The sequence below is a fragment of the Staurois parvus genome, unplaced genomic scaffold, assembly GCF_062004578.1.
Source record: "Staurois parvus isolate SC_StPar_1 unplaced genomic scaffold, SC_StPar_1.0 ptg000120l, whole genome shotgun sequence".
NCBI classification, from domain to species: domain Eukaryota; kingdom Metazoa; phylum Chordata; class Amphibia; order Anura; family Ranidae; genus Staurois; species Staurois parvus.
Window position 1 is genome coordinate 5,341,813 of NW_028317916.1, and position 20,443 is coordinate 5,362,255.

The following is a 20,443-nucleotide window of genomic DNA, read 5'->3' on the forward strand; positions in this document are numbered from 1 at the left end:
TTAGAATATTTGACTACTCCAGGAAGAGTCAATACCCTAGCACAGCCTCCTTTTTCCTTACGCCTCAAAGTCTTCTCCTCTTCTGAGAGTGTGTAATTATACTCTGTATTGGCCCAGTTCCTCACCTAAATAACCATTTATGTAGCTGTGGGGGATCAAAGCAAAGGAGAATACTAGTATAGCCTGTCATTTAAGTGACAGCTTGGAGACTGCTGGGGCTACAAACATTCAAGATGGAAGCGTCTAGCAGTTGCTTCAGTGCTTATGGATGTCCTCAAAAGGGAGGCAATACCAGGTAAATAACATGCATGCATGTTCAATGCACACATCAGCTTTTGGGAACATTGTTGTTAAAATGTATAGTCCGGTGACAAGGTCTCTTTACATACATGGCATTTCAGAAGAACACTGTATCCTAAATGTGTCATTGTTCAGCTACAAGCTAACATTTTCATTTTTGCCACTGGAGCCTCCAACCTGTAGAGTCACGCAGAGAATGAGGACAAGTGAAACAACAGAGCATAGAAGGGTCAAAAGGGAATGACGCTCCTTGTCCTGGTTGTGACTATATTCTTTGAGACCCTTAGTTTGTTTGTGCAACAGGCCTTGTACTACATATTTAACTTGGTGATCATCAAAGGTCATCATCCACCTACTGTAAGACTGGGTTCACACTGATGCGGTGCGGAATTCGCAGCATTTTCTGTGCGAATTCCGCACCGCATCAGAGTCGCACCCTGTTCATGCGAACCGATGCGGGTGTGTATGTTAAGTTAACAACACCCCGAAATCAGTCTGAAAAATGCGGTGCGATGTGCAGAATTGGATCGCAGAGGTGTGAATACCCATGCAATTTGATTCTAGTGCAGACCAAAAAAAGGGTCCTGCACATCTTTGTTGTGGACGTGGTACGATTTGAGCCATACAAAATGTATGGCTCCGATTGCACCGCCCATAAATAACATGTGATTTCCACAGGAATGCGGTGCGGTTCCTGTGCGAATCACATGCGATATACCGCACCGCATTAGTGTGAACCTAGCCTTAATGTTTGCAGTATCAATTCAAATTAAGTGCAAATATGTCCAGTCTTAGGTGAGAACAGTAAAGAGCCAGTGGGATCAATACCACATTAGGATTTTCTGTAACACATGAGCAACATCCCAGAGTAACAATGGTACTGCTAATCAAGTGCATAGATAATCTACTGTATATACAAAACTGTGATTAAAAAGAGAATTAATAATTTAAAGCAATATCAAACCCAAAAGCAAAGATTTATTATATTGCAGCTTACCAATTCTTAGATATGATAGCTGCATTCATTTTATTTTTAGGCTTTCTTTCTTGTATTTTCACCTGGTGATGCAGCCAGCAAGTCTGTTGTTTTTCAAAAGCACCAGCTCTCCAGCAGAATGTATCAGTTTACAAGGATGAGACAAATCAACACTAGCATGGGTGCTTCAAATGATCAGCTTTTATTTATTTAACCTTTATCCAAAAGGGAAAACAATGTTTATTATAACTGATTATAAAGTGTGAGCTGGAGTTTGGCTTCAATTTGTTAATGTATTTAAATCTGCTAATACATTTAACAATACCCTACCCCCAAGACTGACAATGCTTCTGTCTGCTGTGCCCCCTGTGCTCCTTCATCCAGAGTGGTGTCTCACTAATACAGGAAGTTTACTACTGGCCAGACCATCAGGTGAAAACAGAGGGAAATAGCCAAAGAAAAGAAAACTGATGCAGCCACCACATCTAATGATTGGTAAGCTGCAATATATTACATTTTTGGTTTTGGGTTTAATACCACATAAAGTGGATCTATAAATCAGACAGGAAGTGACAGGAAGTACGGATTAAAACTTTGTTTTTATTGCTGCCATACATTTCACTCCTGTGATCATGGCACCTGCCATTTCTTATGGGAAATTACCTTGGCTTTCTTGAGATATATATTGTATATAAACTATATGGGTGTGTGTCTGTCAGGGTGGAGGGGAGTGATATAGGATGTTATAGGTGGAAAATAAATTATTGAGCAGCCCTAATATTAAAGTGGTTGTAAACCCTTACATATACCCACTGAAGTGACTAACCTCAGGTGATACACAGAGATGAAACATATCCTCTTACATAAGTTGTACATGTTTATCTGCAGTCATTTCTTCTCTTCTTTGGATCAAAGTGCTGAATTTATAAAGTGTGTCTGAGAGTTCATAAAAAAGGGGATGGAGAACTGAAATTACACAGTGCAGAGCTCAGTGGAGAGAATTCTGAGAGCTGGTTGGAGGAAAGAGACACACACCCCTCCACACAGCTCACAGGAACAGAGCTGAGGCTGTCAGGTCTGTTGGAGGCCCCTCACTGTCACCATTTTTCTCTTGGTGTCAGGAAAACTTGTCAGAAGTGATTCATGCTGATAGCAGAGGAATGAAGCAGCAGACAGAAATTACACTTAGGGGGTTATTTACTAAAACTGGAGAGTGCAAAATTTGGTGCAGCTCTGCATAAAAAACAATCAGCTTCCAGGTTTTTTGAACAAGCTGAAGTTAGAAGCTGACTGGCTACCATTGACAGCTACACCAGGTTTTGCACTCTCCAGCTTTAGCAAATCAACCCCTTAGTGCTCTTAACTGATACAAGTACACACTATAAAGGGATTTGCTTTATGCATATTTCCTGTCTGAGGTTTACAGCTACTTTACCCCAGTTTCACATCTAAGTGTTTTCCGCAGCGTTTTGCAAAAATGCAGTACAGTCCATTTAACATGATTTCCTATAGGACATGTTCACATCTCTACGTTTTCACCTGGTACGTTTTTGGAAAGGGTCAGGGACTATTTTGAATGCAAAACGTTGCATTTTTGGTTCTATACACTTCACTGGAAATGCTGCAGAAAAGCATGTAGTGCATTTTTGCTACATTTTTTAATGCGTTTTTGATGCACTTTGCATTTTAAATCTGCCTGGCAACAGGAAAAATAAAAAAATTTAAAAAATGCAAAACGTGTCAAAAATGCAGGTGCAAAAACATAAAACGCAATGCAGAAACGGGTCAAATGCAACCTGCACAGGTGTGAACCTAGCCTTAAGTAAATAGATATAAATGTGTGTTTTAACTAGGGTGTCATCGCTTGAATGTTGAATATGGATACATGACCCTTTTTGCCTCTTTTGCAGTCGTTCCAGTTTAAATGCCAAAGTGGAAGAAACTATTAAACTAAACTGTGAGCCGCCATATGTCACTACAGCAGTAATAAGTATCCCAACGCCGCCAGTGACAACCCCAGAGGAAGATGGTAGATCAGAGTCTCCGGACTACTCACAAAGGAACATTGTAAGGGTGTCAGCACTATAAGACCTGCTCAAAGAAGATTTTTTTTTTAAGAAATAGACGAACACAAAAGCTGCAGTCATCCCAGAAAGAAATGAAAACAGTCAAGGCTTCCCAAGATTTTCAAACAGTAAATTATTTGCATACTAATAGGACAAGACAAACACATTTGAATAATGCAATGGGACCGAATAACAGATCTTCCAACTGAATATCCGTGTGACTACATACATGAGCACAATGAAAGATTGCCCATTGAAGTGTTCCTCCTTTTTTTTTCTTTCCTTTCCAAAAATGCAACATTTTTATATGAAAATAACAAAAAAGCCTAAAAGGAACTCTTTTGGAGTACTAAAAACAGCATTATGGCAATGGAAACATTGTGATTATGTTTTCCCTAGAGGGAACATTGAACGTTCCGTAGAGTAATGAATATAAAAGAACATGCAAAACAAGTATATTTGTACTTATTTAAATGACATCTGTAATGCATGCAGCTATTCTTCAGAATAGGGATTTTGGTAATTGAGGCTGTTTCGACCAAACATTATTTTAGAAAAAGAGCCTTTCAGTGCTTTCACAACAACTGGATGAATAATGTTTACAGTTACAAAACAAAGACAAAAAAAGCGTTTTGGGGAAAGAACAGTATTTATAAAATCAGTTGCATTATGTGTTGTAAAAATATATATATATATAATTTTTTTTTTTTGATGATGTTTTATTGTTGGTTTATCTTGTTTGCAACTGCTGCAATAACTGTGTGTTTGCTACATCAGAAGTCTGTATTTATTTTCTAATTCTTAACATTTAGGCGACAAAAGTATGTTTTGACACTGGGAAACAATATCTGTGCATACAGATTGATATTTCTTTCTGTTATTTTGTGTTTATTGAAAACAAAAACATGCATTTGAGCAAGGGTAATAGCTATATTAGCTCAGTGGTATTTTTTCTACCGGAAAGATTTTTAAAGAACCCTGAGTCTGGAAACTGCATGATAACTGATTGTAATTGGTCTTGAATGCTTGCAACGTTACGCTTATTAATTTGTAGTGCTGGTGGTGTCGATATTGATGTTTAACATTAAAGTAAAAACATACTGTATATTTGGGATCAAGTCGTTGTAAGAGAAGAAGCCCCATCCTAACACATAAACATTTATATGACAGATACTCTTCAGAATGCGAGTATGTGTGTGTTTTAAAGCTGGGGCTTATTCAGTAAGCTATTCAGAATTGCATTTATCATTTTACTTAGTTTAAAGCCCACCTCCACCCTTCCCTTCCTTCGTGATGGAATTAACCACTGGTATAAAAACAAAATATAAATTTCACTTAACTGAAGCCACAGTCATGCGATGATCCCTCTCTCTTCTTCTGTTTACTTTCCGGAGTCCTTCTTCAGGTAACAACATCACTGTCTGCTGGATGTGAACACCTCCAATTGGTGGAGCCAAAGCTTCCAGTGGCCGAGTCTTCTGTCAAAGGTTCCAGATGCAAGGGGCGGAGAAGAAACCCGTTCCCAAGAAAATAACCAGCAGGGAAAAATGTCTGTTCCCCAGGGCAGGAAATTAGCTTTGCTCATAGAGGAAATTGTGACTTTGATCCATTAGATTGCAGGATTGCCTAGGAAGAGGTGTTTAGAATCAAGACTGTGAATTAAGGTAATTGATGTACAATGCACTATTTACATTTTTCTTTTTTTAGTGTGTAGTTGGGCTTTAAATATCTTACATCTTTTTAGCTGCTGTGAGTTTCACATCTCTGTTGTTCTTTTAACTGCATATTGAAAAAGTATGCACTGTGTACTATATGTTGTAAAAAAAACAATTGGTAATTTCCTTCCCATCGCTTACAGCAGATAAGAAGGACCTGATTTTAAATCTGTCCCTTCACCATAGATGACTCGTCTTTTTTGATCAGCCAGTGGGCTGATCAATAAAAAAACAAATAGATTCCCTCATCCACACAAGTGAGATGGATATTGGAATCCTCCCCGCTGTGCTATTGTGTTCTGACAGCGGGACTCCTCTGCCATCAGAATACACCAATCAATGGTGGTAGCTGCTGATTGACAAAAGCTTTCCAACATTCCCATTCGATCATTAGATCAGCTTCTGTCAAGTGGAAATGGCCATACATGGATCTAAGTTCAGCCGGTGCCTGCTGAACTGGCCAGATTTTGATGCATCTATGGCCAGCTGTACACTTATGTCCACTCAAAACATTTTCTTTCTTGAACTATGCAGAAGTGTGTCTATTGTTGTTCTTTGATTTGTTTAGTACTGTTAAGGATCTTGTATAATTATGCCTAATGTTCATTTATCAAAATTCCTACAATTATCAAAAAGGATGCAACTAGGTTCATCAGTCACCAGCACTCCTAAACCCAAAGATTAGACTTTATTGTGAAATCCTATGGCAATTATAAACCCAGGTTAAAGTCAAGGTACGATAGGATGCACAGAAAGGCTATGAACTTTATTCTAAGAAGGCTTATAATAACATATAGTGAAATATAAACCATCAGCCAGCCAAACCAATTCATTTTTCACTGATTTGACTTTCAAAGAAATACATCTTATTGGTTGATATGGGTCGCTGCACTTTATATGTTAGCATTGTTCTGTTCATTGCCTGATTAAATTATCCTAACTGTATAAAAGATGTTAAAACATATGACAAATCAGTACAACTATAAAAGTGTAAATGTACATTTTAGCTAGGTAATATGCATATTTTCTCAGTACTAACCTACTGATAATGATAAAGCCATGTTGTCTCTTCCAACACAATTTTTTTCTACTGGAGCAGATGTATAATAACTGGAAGAAAGGAATCTGCTGGCTCGATTTATTCTTTGGTGAACCAAGTTAGTTGTGTTTATTAGGCATTCTAAATCTTTCTGTGCTTGTTTCAAGTCTGTTTCAAGATACACTTTCACATATCAGGAGCATGCACACCTAAAGTGATGTTGATGTTGTTTTTCTATAACATAGCTATATATTCAGTTTCTGCGGACCTAATTGTCAGGTAATATGAACTGGGAGACCAGTTGATGATCCCAGAACTTTAGACAAAGGACATTAGGACCAGGAAAAAATGCAAAAGTTTATTTTTCCAAACTTATCTTAGCTCACTAACATATTCTGAACAAGTAGTAAAACAAGAGCCACAAATAGGTGCAGCCGCTGGCAACCTGTAGCTATAGTGAACGGGCCTGGTGGCCGCATCTACCCACTGAGAGCTTCAGGAGGAACTGCTCATCAGCTATTCTTATTGTTAGTGTATTTTATGTGCCACCCAAGACAATTTCTCTTCTTCGAATGTGGGTGGCCCAGGAAGGTCAAAAGCTTGAACATCCCTATTGTAAATAGAAAAGGAACCACAAACAACCAGACTATATCAACTCAATTAATGACCTCGCAAGTGAACATTGTATTAAAAAAGAACTGTTTAAAGATTTTTGTGCAACTTTTTGTTCTGACCAGCAACAACATTTTGATATTTTTTCATTGATAACTCAGAAGGTATTTTTATAACATTTCTATATTAACATCAAAAACTTTAGAACCGGTATCATAGCCAATCTATGAATAGTTCAGTGACTCAAGTGACTCAAGTCCACTCTAAATGCTCAAGATTAGGTATCCTTTTGCAAAAACAATATTATCCACTCCAACATTGCCACTCCATGCTTGTAATATTTTTAAACATTGGATATCTACTCTGATTAACTATTAGTTAATCAGAGTAGATATTAGAAGAACATACATGGGGTTGCTGTGGCAATTTTACTATTGATGAATCAAATAAGCCGACTTTAATGGGATTCATGAGCACTGGTTATTAGATATGAGAGCTGCTTATTAGATAACATTGGATCAAGTGTGCAAAAAAAAGACCCTATCACAAGAACAATTAATTTAACAAAAATATTCTGATTGAGATTTTGTTCATTTAGAGTTTGTGTGGACGTCCAAAAGCCCTAAGACTGCTGTTGGGCAACACCATATTCAATGTGATGTCAGCCAGATCAGACACTATAGAAGTGTGAAGGGAAGAGCAGATGAACTTTGTCAGCACAGAGAGTAATTAGACACTCTCAGAGGGCAGGACTATGACGAGGAAGGAGGGATAGGGTGTGATAGGGAATGGACTAGTCAAATTTTCTAGCGAATTCAACTGCATATTGCAAGTGAATAAAAAATAATTTTCTAGAATAGGAAGAACATTGTTTGATTTTTCTGTGATTTTACCAGATTTTTTATAAATGGTGACAAGGTCTCTTTTAACAAATTCTCGACTTTCAGCCATAAAAAGTGCTTATGGTCATATGGGTTATTGTGAAATTTATGTGTAGTAAGCCGACTGAAGTTGTCACTTCAAACAGACAAGTGTGTGCAGGTACATATTAAAAAGATAAAATCTTTCCTAAACATAATTGGACATTTGAAGTGAACAAAAGTTCACTTCACTTCAATTTATTAGTGCAATGCCTCAGTTATTTTTAGAATTTTAATTTATATTATTCTAAAACCTGACAACCAGCTGATTGGAATACTTTGTAGAACTCACGAGGAGTCTGGCACTTAAAAGCCCAATTAAAGTCACAGAAATAGATCTTCAAATAGATAGACATTATCATAACCACCTTCATTTTTATAGTGTTACCCCACTTCCTATTACAGCTGTTGAACAGCATGTCTAGATATGACTGTAGTTCAAAATAAACCACAGTTTCACCATGCTGCCCAGTCAGTTTCAGTCTAATGGACCTAGTCCTACAAAATTCCTAACTTCCTAAGCACATCAAGTCTGGGTATGTACACTTGAGGATGTAGCTATGACTCAAAAAGTGCAAATAATTCTAAGTGTAAATCAGTAAACAATTATAACATACTATAAAGGGCCATCAAAAGTGTAAAACTTCCACTGGGATTAAAAGCTTTCTTCACCATACTGAATATTTAATTCATATCAAATGGATAGAGCTTTAATTAAAGTAGTATTTCCCCTTCAATAAAATGTAATGCAAAATTAAATAGTAGTTTGATATTTTAATGGCTTTAGAGAGTCAAATATGACAACAGAAACCATATATAAAAATAAAAATTACTCTGGTTAGGTTTACGGTAGACTTGGCTTATAATATCCACAACTATATATATCAGATAACAATTTCATATCTAAATACTATTACCTAGGAAACCCCCTGCTGTAAGGAGTTATTTCGTACCTCTCTAACTAGATGGAAATTCAAATATACATGCTTACACACCAAGGGAAAGGGATATTGAAGTTTTGCTTCATTATCTTATCTGTGCAGTGTTTAAGAACTTCAAGTACAGCAAAACTCAAAACTGTGCCATGGGAGCCTTTGGTTATAAAGCAGTGATGTCCCTCTGAAGAATCTGATGTTGATTCTTTTTAACAGTGAACTGAAAATACAACTTTCAACCATTCTGATCTTTATCAGCTGGAGAGCTCTTCAGATTCTATTCAGGCGATGTTCTCCAGAAATATTATTATTATTATACAGGATTTCTATAGCACCAACAGTTTGCTCAGCACTTTACAATATAACGGGAGACAATACAACAACAATACAGTTCAATACAAGAGGGCTAGAAGGGCCCTGCTCCTTGGAGCTTACAATCTAAGAGATGAATACTAAAAGCCATACGGGCCCTTTGCAGTCATCATAGAATACATGCAACAAAAGCTGACTGAACCTTCAAAATATATTGGGGGGAATTCAACAAAGCTGCTGAGCCACTTTTATGGCATTAATCCTTCTTGTTACTGTATTGCACCATATTTATGAAGTATTTTGTAAAACTTTTGATTCTGACAGCGACTTGTGTACCAAATTCAGGTAGTTCTAAAGTGTGTCACTTTTGCATGCACCAAATTCAAAATAAAATATCAAAGTTTGTATCTTATGAAAGTGGAGCTAATTTATGACCAACTTTTGTCAGACAGTGAGAACCTGACGCAGACAGATTTTATTAAAGTGTCTCACGTGCCGTCTAAAAGTGACACAGCGAGCACCAAATTCAAGAACAAGTTCTAGACAGGTTCATGAATTTGGCGCATATTGCACCACTTTTAGAACGCATTGGAGACAATTTCACAAAATCTGTCTACACCAGTTTTTATGAATTCCAGAGATTATGTTATCTCATATGCAACATAATGTAAGAGATACCTTCATGTATCAAATGTTTTCTCTATTTGATGTTGGGTTACTCCAATAGTACCCCAGGGTTAACTCTGCCACTGGCTTTTGTTTCTCTTCTGCTAGATCAGATCCCCGATAGGCTTGAGATAATGAGAATCAACAGACACAGCAGTGTGATTTATCAACTCAATATTTTATCTGTTGCATTAGATAACTATAAAGTAAACATAGGTGATGGCTTATGTAGTAGACAATCACAGGTTAACAGTTTGCATATGTAGTGAGAATGACACTAGTTGATAGTAAAATAGTTCAATGACAAGTGACCCTAATCATCTTACTGTTGTTAGATCAGTAAAAAGCTGGTTTCTGACTAGTTACTACACGTTTTACTGCTTTTACAATATGCATTTGTTATTTGAAATCCTGAAGAATGAGCATTACCAGTCAATAGATTTATATTTCCTGATTAGTCCATGGTGACCTTACCTAAGCATTTGACTATACTCCAAAACATTTGGGAATAGCCAAAGACATCAACCCTTAAGCCCAGCAAACTAAGTAAAACTAAATAAGGTTTTAAATATCAATATATCATACGTAAGCCTGAAATATTATAATAATTTATTACTGAGGATAATGTCACATTAGAGATCCTGTCACTGGTGGAGATGTGTCAACAGCAGGAAAGCCAAGGAGAGCATTCACCTGCTATTATAACAGCTATCTATTAAGCAACTCATTCACTCCCTTATATCATAACTTGACTACTGTAACTCCCTCCTCACCGGCCTACCTCACCACAGGCTATCCCCACTTCAGTCGATCCTGAATACTGCGGCCAGACTCATTCACCTTACCAACCGCTCCGTATCCGCCACCCCTCTCTGCCAATCCCTCCACTAGCTTCCGATTGCCCAACGGATCAAATTCAAAATGCTAACACTGACGTACAAAGCTGTCCATAATACTGCCCCAAACTACATCACTGACCTAATATCCAAATACAACCCAAAACACCCTCTCCGCTCCTCACAAGACCTCCTTCTCTCTAGTTCCCTGGTTTCCTCCTCCCATGCCCGCCTCCAGGACTTCTCCAGGGCTTCCCCATCCTCTGGAACTCCCTACCCCAATCCATCAGACTTTCACCTACTCTCCTCTCCTTTAGGTGCACCCTGAAAACCCACCTCTTCAGGGAAGCCTACCCCGCCCTCAGCTAATTGCCTATCTCCTCCACTCTTCCTACCACTCCATCCCCCACAGCTATTTCCTCATGTACCACTATCCCCTCCCTCCTAGATTGTAAGTTCCAAGGAGCAGGGCCCTTGAACCCCTCATGTATCGCATTGTATTGTTATTGTACTGTCTCGTGTTTAGTCTCCCATTGTAATGTACAGCGCTGAGCGAACTGTTGGCGCTATACAAATACTGTGTAGTAATAATAATAATTATGGCAGTGTACTTTAGCTGCCCAAAACTATGCAGAATCTTTCTTACCAGCAAGGGAGTAATGGCAAAGTGATGTCTCACTGGCTTGGCCAACGAGGGAGCAACCCTGTAAGGGCAGGTGAATTTTCTCTCTGCTTGCTTAGCAATCCTTTTCTTAGTGAGTGCTACCATGCAAAGTATCAGTTCAGTGTTATTGCCCTTGCTGTTTAAATTCTTGTCTTAACCTAGTCGTGTTTAGTTCTATGTGGCCCTAGTAAACTAAACAAAATAGACAGTTTATTCAGTTTCAGCTGTTTTGTCAGAGATGTATTTATATACGACTAATCAAAAATGAACAATTAATCTAAAATTAAATAAATATAAACCATTTCTTCTTTCAGTTATTGAGTACTTACATGGTAAACATTTTTTAAAAATTACCTTATTCCATAAAGATCTCTTGTTCTTATGTGTTAATTGATCCTGTATGTGCAGTAATTAGAAACCATCTTGTACTAATCTTTCTTTAGTCAAGTGAAGTTTAAATGGTTACTATGGGTTACTGCATCTAGTGTGAGCCAATGATCATGTAGGGCAAATTAATATTACCAACTGCTACCTTCCCCAACACATTTATTTTCCCTTTGCTTCCCACTGCTCTGAAAAATAGCCATTATGTTCTGTTATTGGGAACATGTAGCTCACTCCCTTCTTAGCAGGTGCTTTTGATTGATTGTGCAGGCATCCTGCGCTGTCACATGAGACAGTGGAGAAAGCCCCCAGCTTTCAAATGGCAAAGTGCAGGTTCACTTGAAGTATTACAACATAATATTATTAATAAATCTTCACTGAATTAATCTGTAAGTGGCAGGGAGTATTTAGTATGCATTACACAAGGAAACACTAACACAGAATTTGGAGAGGTAATGTAATCTCCGATGGTAGAAAAACATAAATATGCTTAGTTTTGCCAATAAATATCTGCATATACAAGTGTGAATTATTCCAGTTCTTTTTGTGGGATTTGATTTTTCTTCAGCATTGCAATTCATGCCACATTAACTAGAAACAGACAATAGCAGATATTATCTTGAATTTACTTGAAATTCAGATTTCAAGTAAATATAGAACAAATTGTTAATGATAACGTTACCTGATGTAAACAGTTTCTAAGATAATAGTGCTAAGGTGTAAGAACCTTGTGGTCCTGTAACTCCTGTAGTCTTCAGATAGGTCCCTGTGTTCCTTTGTAGCCCTCTTACATCTCTTAGTAATCCCTTTGTAGTACACTTAGATCCTAGGTTCAGGCAAATCATGGGTCCTTGCCCCAAGTCAAAAATTAGCCCAGCGCTTTTAAGTGCCAAGCCCCCCATAATTCAACATTCAAATGTAGTAACAGCTCTGGTATTTGATGGTTGAATGAAAGTGACTGGGGCCTGGCCTTCATGTATAATCTAGGTCTATGGTCTGAAGGGCTCCAAATGTATTGATTTGAAGACAAACACAGGCACCACAAGGAACCTCCACATGTATTGTTATGAAGACCAATACAGGCACCACAAGGAACCTGCTTTGTTATCCTAGAAACATTTTAGGCCAAGTCAGGTACTCTTTCAAGGTGTGCTAAAATGTATTTTCAGCAAGTATACATTTTGCCTTATTGTTTAGAGAGACACAGAAAGAGAGAATGATGGGAAAGCCCTCTGGCCACCACTGACATCTTTGCCATGTCTTCTTTCTTGTTTGGCGTCTTTTGGAGGCCTGGCCAGTTATGACATGACTCCAAAACATGTGCACAGTCATTAATTCATTCTGACACCAAGGTATGCTGAGACTGTACATTGAATTGTACAATTTGGTGGAAGAAAAGATTGCATTAGAGTATCTTCCCCAATAAAGCCCACCTGTCAACAATTATTGACTGTAAGGCTAGAATTCCACTTTAAGTAGAAATAATGGTAGTGTCTACCTTGGCTCTACTGGCTAGTCTAAAAAATCTCTACAGCTAATAAATTAACAAGAATATGCAAACCAATAAAAATACGAGCTCACTGAAAACATACTATTCTTTCCCTTTAAAACACCAATACTGGAGTGGATTTATGAAAGGCAAATAGGCAGTTCACTTTGCACTGTTTCCCTTAGCTCAGTAAATGCTGTGAAAATTAAAATTAAAAAAAACGATACCTTTTTTCATGCACATGATTGGATGATGGAAGTCAGAGGAGATTTGCCTCATTGAGGTAAGGGAAAATTCTCTTGCAAAGTGAACAGCCTATTTGCCTTCAATAAATCTGATTACAGATACATTACGTTGATCACATTAATAACTAATTAAAAACAGGAACTTTCCTTTAACATAAGCAGAATAGCTTGATCCTTGCTGTTTGAGGGTTGGCAGTGAGGCACATCAATATATAGGCAGGATGGCATTAGCACTGCTTTAATAAAAGGGATTTACACAACACACTGTGACTAACAGAAAGTATGTGATAAGCCCAAAGGGGTTAAAACTAATTTAATTCACTGCCACTATTTTATACCTGACTTTGAGGCTTAAACCATGTTGCTCTATCTCAGCCTTTCTCTACCAGGGTGCCTTGAAGTTTCTTCAGGGGTGCCTTGGCAAAATGTCTAAAAATTGCCCAAAACTTGTATAAAAGCCAGCGGGTGGAACAAGGCTGCCTTTTAGTTACAACAAAGCCACAAGTTTTCATTGTGCACCATTACCACCTTCTAGCCACTGGTGTCCTGACAACCAATGACATCATCAGTTGATAAGGAGGATGTTGGTTGCTTACACAGCATCCTAGTTTGACCCTCCTTTGCTCCTCTCCATCAGTGCTGGAGTCACATTAGCTCAGTGATGGAGAACGCTCAGGGAGAAGAGAAACACTGAAATACTATTCAGTACCAGTGTGCAAAAGTGTATTGGGGTGCCCTTTTAAAATTATGGACAGTCTAGGGGTGCCTCAAGACTGTCCATAATTTTAAAGGGTGCCTCAGGACTGTCCATAATTTTAAAGGGTGCCTTGACTGAAAAAAAGGTTGAGAAACACTGGTCTATCCTATGCATCTGCCATCTATAGGCTGAATTCACTGTATTATGCAAATATCTGTACAGTAATCTACTGGTCTTTTTACACATTGGATTAAAAAAACAAGAAGATATAAAGTTCTGTAAATCATATAAACTGATAAGATATTAGATATACAGTAGGTTGTTTATTTAAAATTTTCACATTACTGGACATAGTCCATAAGCTAGTTTTGTTTTACCTCTACGTTTTGCCTAATTTATTTCGGTTATTCTCTTTACGATTGTTGAGATAAGACATTGTCCATACAGGAAGCTTATTGTTTCAGCGAGTAGGCCAACTCAAAGACTTGTGATGTGAGAAGAAGCAATAACACACAACCGTTATGTGAAAAGAATTCTAGATCTCTACAGGGATTGAAAACTGGAAACCTTTGATATAATAATATGAAGGGATCCCACTTCCTAGAGTCCAACCCATGGCAGGACCCTATTGCTGTTTACAGCAAGAGAAAGTCTATTTATTGAAAAATGATGATGCTTAAGAGAGATTCCAGGTTTAATCAGCTTGCCTATAAAAAAAATCCCAGTTCTCAGTCCTGGTGAATATGGAAGGGTAAAAACTTTAAGAGAGGAAACCATACAGGGTCACTACAAAGGGGGATGGTGGCAGTTGGATCAGCTAAGTGATTCCTTTTTAACTACAAACAACATGTTTGTGTTATTTAATTTATATACTCTGCTTTAATTTAAATAATCTGTTGAGTGAGCATAATTGTGTTGTTTATCTTGTTTCTGTGTATAATATGTAATTATACATGACAATCTGATTTTATCATTATATATGCATATTCTGCTCAATACTTGGTAATGACTGTGTTTTTCTCTCTCAGTGTCAGTGACCTGCCTAAAGACAACACTAAAGGGTCTATGTGTAATGTACAGTGAATATCTCTAATTGCTTTTGGTAATACATTGCAGTAATACTGCATATTGCGGCCTGCTGATTCATAAAAAGCAGGCCATCATATGCAATATGGTATCTTACCAGGTTCTCTCTGCTTAAAGCAGAACTAAACTCCACAAATGACTCACCTCACCTGTGACAGTCACATACCTCACTGGCTGCTGTCATCTCGAGGCTACTTCTGAGTGCCAGTTATTTGGCCTCTTAATTGGTCAGTGGGGGTGATATCATCCTATACATATGAACAGGATTCAGTCACTCTGGCACAGCCAGAGTGTTCCAGCCCAAGTAGTAAGTCAGTCAAATGGACTAAGTGTTTAAGACAAACATAAATCTATACTCAGACAAAAAAAAAATAGGACAGGCTTAATAGACCACTTGCTTTTTTTTCTGCCGTCACTCATGTTTCTATGTGCCCTTAATGCACACTGAGCTGTGCATGCAAAGATCAGTGTACATTCACTAGCAGAGATTGCAAGCCAGTTGATAGGTGTGTCAGAGATAGCATGTCTCATCTGCAAATAAAGAGCTGTGTGCTTAGAGTTTTTAAAGCGGTTCTAAAGGCGTTTTTTACCTGCTCTGTGGATTGAGTCCCTCTTGTTTAGCAGTCCCCCACCAGTGCTGTCCACATCTTCCTTCTGCCCCCATAGCCAGCTGTGTGCTGAGGGGGCACTTGCACAGGCATGTTCATGAGGCGGGCTGTGTGTTTCTATAGACATGCACCATGGCTTGGCCACGCTTCCCACTCCCTCTTCACAGGATTTGACTAACAGCAGCAATAGGCAATGGCTTCTGCTGCTGTCAGTGAAGCTCGTAAAACCAGGAGGAAAGGAGAGTGGTGCTGCCAATGGGGACAGCGCTGGATTGTGAGAAGTGTTAGTTAGTGGTTTGGGGGGGACCGCCAGAACAAGTAGTAGGACATTTTTTACCTTAAGTGCATTAAGGTACAAAATCATTTGTCTTCAGAGCCACTTTAAAATGTCAAGTTTAGTTACTACTTAAATTACTGTCAAAGTCCCCTAACTGAGCACATTTTTTTTTTACAATCTCCATTTATTAGCATTTTTCTGGCTGCAGGGTACCAAGGGCAAGGGTTGATTTACCAAAACTGGAGAGTGCAAAATCTGGTGCAGCTCTGCATAGAAACCAATCAGCTTCCAGTTTTTTTGTCAAAGCTTAACTGAACAAGCTGAATTTAGAAGCTGATTGGTTTCTATGCTCCAGATTTTAAATCTCTTCCTCTCTTTTTCTGATGTGTACTATCATAAACTTCATAGTTAGGATATATATTGGTAACTGCAGAGTTTGTGTGCACAGCCACAGAATTATGCAGAATTTAATACCAAACTGTATGCATACATAATTTTCATCCCTTGTTATTATAATTGATCAAAGTACATATTCAGTTACCATATGAACCAATGAGCATTTCTTCTAAGTGCAGCTTAGATCCTTATCTGTCTGCATATCTCAAGAGACACCATGCCATGGGGTATTTGTGCATGTAGCCCTGCGTTTGGTGTTGTTTTCCATTTTCAAACATACACTCACTTTCCAGTGTGGGCTAAACACGTTAGCACAGGTATTACATTTGGTGGATTTGTACAGTATATGCTATCATTAGGGCTAAAATAATCATACAAAATGTCAGGTAAATGTGAAATATTGCATATTAATATTTTTCATTTTCTTTTGAGCCAGCAGGTGGAGCTTCAGGATTCTTTTCTCATTTTCCAGGCTCTAACTTTGCTGTAAAACCTGTTGTTTATGCACCCAAATGAATGGTCCTTCAGTGGCTCATCCCTTATGCAAAATTTCCATCTGATGTTTCATTCAAGGGGATATAAAAGGCAGAAGGCATCTGCAGTGTTATCTCTTTAGTTAGCCCATAGTGCTCCATAAATACTTTGTCATGTAATAAGTGTTTATTTTTAATACAAATATTGTTTACATATAGTTAAAAAACAGAGAAAAGATACAAACTGACTCTTCAGTTGGTCATCCCTTATGCAAAAATTTCAGTCTGATGTTTCATTCAAAGGGTAATTAAAAGGCAAGCTGCTTCTGCAGTGTTGTCTTTTTAGTTACCCCATAGTGCTCCAAGAATACTTTATCATGTAATAAGTGTTTATTTTTATCACAAAATTGTATACATATAGTTTAAGAAAAGAGAAAACAAGATATAAACATATTTTATAAAATGTGTAAACTAAAAAAATTACCCAATACCATTACATTTCATTTTCCCTTAAAAGCTGATGGCTTAGTATCCCCTTAATGTCTTTATCTGTGATGTTACTTCATGCCTGTTGCCTTAGACAAAGTGAAAAAGAGATGTTAAATTATGATGCCAGCATTGCCCCTTGCTAAGAGGGCACCTCAGTGGGAGTAAATTACTCAATTACACAAGCACTATTCAAAAATATCAGCAACAGCATCTGTTAAGTAGAAAAGTGTCACAAAGAAGATTCACAAGGTTCAATGTCATAACACTACATGATGAACCATCAGTGCTAATAACACTAGAATATTCAGCAGGTTATCTCATTAGTTCAAGACATTTCTGATTTTCTTTTGTATGTTTCAGATGCTTTAAATGTTGTTTTGGTGGTGAATGACAGATGATTGTACACAATACGTTATTAAAATGTAAATTAAATGTAATTATTTCTATGTTTCATCTAAAGCAACTGAGCTTATTGTTTTGTGAATTTTTTTTCCTTTGAAATTCAGACATGGAAAGCAAGCGTAATGCATACATTATGCTGAAAGAATAGACTATGAGGAATATTTAAATAAAACATGCATGTTCAGAAAGGACAAAAAGCTTCTGCGCTAGATACATTCTAATTCATTGCCTACCATTTGTATCATTTAAAAATAAACCACTGAATGTTTCAATTGTCAAAAAGAAATTTATGATTAAAGTTTTACTCTAAGAATAATTTTTTCAATAAAATAAAAACAATGGGATGGCGGTGTTGTGGTGTTGTGATGTGAACACATTCCCAAATTACTGTGCTTGTGTATGAGAGATTAGACTGTAACAAGATGATGATTTTGTAGAACAAAAAGTTGATTCTGTTTGAATTACAAATGAAGAGAACTTTCAGTTCTGTTTATAAGAAGATAAGCAAATCGGGTTCAGCTTGTTTTTTTTGTTTTTTTTTGGCAAGTGGTTTAATGTATTATTTATAAGTAGTTCAAACAGAAGAAAGAAAAACTATTAGTATTATAAAATGTGTAGCATAAAATCGTTTATATATACAGGTTTTCTTTTGTACTGTTTCTACTGCATATTTACAATCATCTTATAATTTCCCAAATAATTGCCCACATTGCAGGGCCTCTGACTCCTCCAAACAGAACCACAGAACCTTTTCTTTTCACAAAAGGTGCCACATGCTTATCCATAGGTATCAACTCTTTAAATCTGACTGGTACAAATGGCACTCTTAATTATTTATATATATATATATATATATATATATATATTGTGGGAACTCGCTTCAAGGTGGTAGAGCCTTTTAAACGCACACAGCTACTCGCTTTCTTTAAGGGCCTTTTTAGCCCACTTTTATTTACAAGAAAGTTCAAATAAACAAGAATTCTTCCCACGCAGGGGTATCCATCATCAAGCAAATTAATAGTATTCAGCCTCCTGGCTTGCAAGCAGTTTTAAGTCTGCCTCCTGCAGACTCTTCCCAAAAGGTTCTTTTGCAACCCAGCGAACCTTTAGCACACAGCTATTCTATAGCAGCCCCTTGCTGCTTTTGGCTTCCACCTCTCCTAGGTGTAGCCCACCTGACTCCACGGCAGAAACCTCCTGTCTGCCGGGGTGGAGCCCGCCTGACTCCTAACTGCTGGGGTGGAGCCCAGAACTATGGTCAGGACTCTATAAAAAGGCCTGCACACACCTGTGCAATCACTGTGCTGGGGGTTCTCAAAACCCGGACCCCGGATTGGAGATTTCATCCCTCCCAGATCTCTTCGAAATCTCCAGGCTCCAGATCCCAAAACAAACTTAATAAATAAATGAGGAAACCGAAAAGTCAGTTTCCTCTGCAATACATTAACTCTCTGGAGCCCCTTAACCTGCCTGGTTGAGAATCCAGGGTTTTCAACTGGAGTTTGACCGTGGCAGGACACCGCACTGCCACAATATATACAGACACACACACACTATATTTCCAAAAGTATTGGGACACCCCTCCAAATCATTGGATTCGTGTGCTAAAATCATCTTCATGGCCACAGGTGTATAAAATCAAGCACCTAGGCATGCAGACTGCTTCTACAAACATTTGTGAAAGAATGGGTCGCTTTCAGGAGCACAGCGAATTCAAGCGTGGTGCCGTGATAGGTTGTCACCTGTGCAATAGGTCCATCCATGAAATTTCCTTGCTACTAAATATTCCACGGTCAACTGTTAGTGGTATTATAACAAAGTGGAAGCAATTGGGAACAACAGCAACTCAAAGATGGCCACGTAAAATGACAAAGCGCAGAAGTCGCCATCTGTCTGCAAAGTCAATAGCTAAATAAATCCAAACTTCTTGCGGCCTTCAGATTAGCAAAACAGTGCATGGAGAGCTCCATAGAATGGGTTTTAATGGCCGAGCAGCTGCATCTAAGCCTTACATCACCAAGTGCAATGCAAAGCGGCGGATTCAGTGGTATAAAGCATGCTGCCACTGGACTCTAGAGAAGTGGAGATGTGTTCTCTGGAGTGATGAATCACGCTTCTCTGTCTGACAATTCGATGGACGTGTCTGAGTTTGGCATTTTCCAGGAGAACAGTACTTACTGGCATTGTGCCAAGTGTAAAGGTTGGTGGAGGGGGGATTATAGTGTGGCATTGTTTTTCAGGGGTTGGGCTTGGCCCTTAGTGCCAGTGAGGAGTACTCTTAAGGCATCAGAATACCAAGACATTTTGGACAATGTCATGCACAGAGTCCTGACCTCAACCCAATAGAACACCTTTGAGATGAATTAGAGTGGAGACTGCGAGCCAGGCCTTCTCATCCAACATCAGTGCCTGGCCTCACAAATGCGCTTCTAGAAGAATGGTCAAACATTCCCATAGATACACTCCTAAACCTTGTGGACAGCCTTCCTAGAAGATAGTAAGCTGTTATTGCTGCAAAAGTTTGGTCAACTCAATATTGAACCCTATGGACTAAGACTGGGTTGCCATTAAAGTTCATGTGCGCGTAAAAGCAGGTATCCAAATACTTTTGGCAATATAGTGTGTGTGTGTATATTTATATATATAGAAAAAAGAAAATTGGATTGCTGCACATAAAAAACTTTTATTGTTGAAAAATCACCATACAAAAGAGTGATCCAAAAAAATGGACAAAGCCATACATCATAGTGTTCAACAAACAGTTTTGGGCTATTATGTTAATGCCCTTCTTCAGATCAGAACACATATTGAAATACAAAATGCTACTTTGATCAATATATACATACATCATAATTG

The 20,443-nt window shown here is 38.0% G+C and overlaps 1 protein-coding gene across 2 annotated transcripts in view; it reads left to right on the forward strand.

Annotated features, from left to right (window-relative positions):
• The window catches only part of KCND2 (potassium voltage-gated channel subfamily D member 2), a 530,430-nt gene extending 512,499 nt beyond the window's left edge, over nucleotides 1-17,931 (forward strand). For both annotated transcript variants that reach the window (XM_089672105.1, XM_089672106.1), the window contains one exon: nucleotides 3,187-17,931. In XM_089672105.1, coding sequence (XP_089528231.1) covers nucleotides 3,187-3,364 — 178 coding nt within the window. In that variant the 3' untranslated portion in view covers nucleotides 3,365-17,931. The remainder of the gene's footprint in view (nucleotides 1-3,186) is intronic.
• The last annotated feature ends 2,512 nt before the right edge of the window (nucleotides 17,932-20,443 follow it).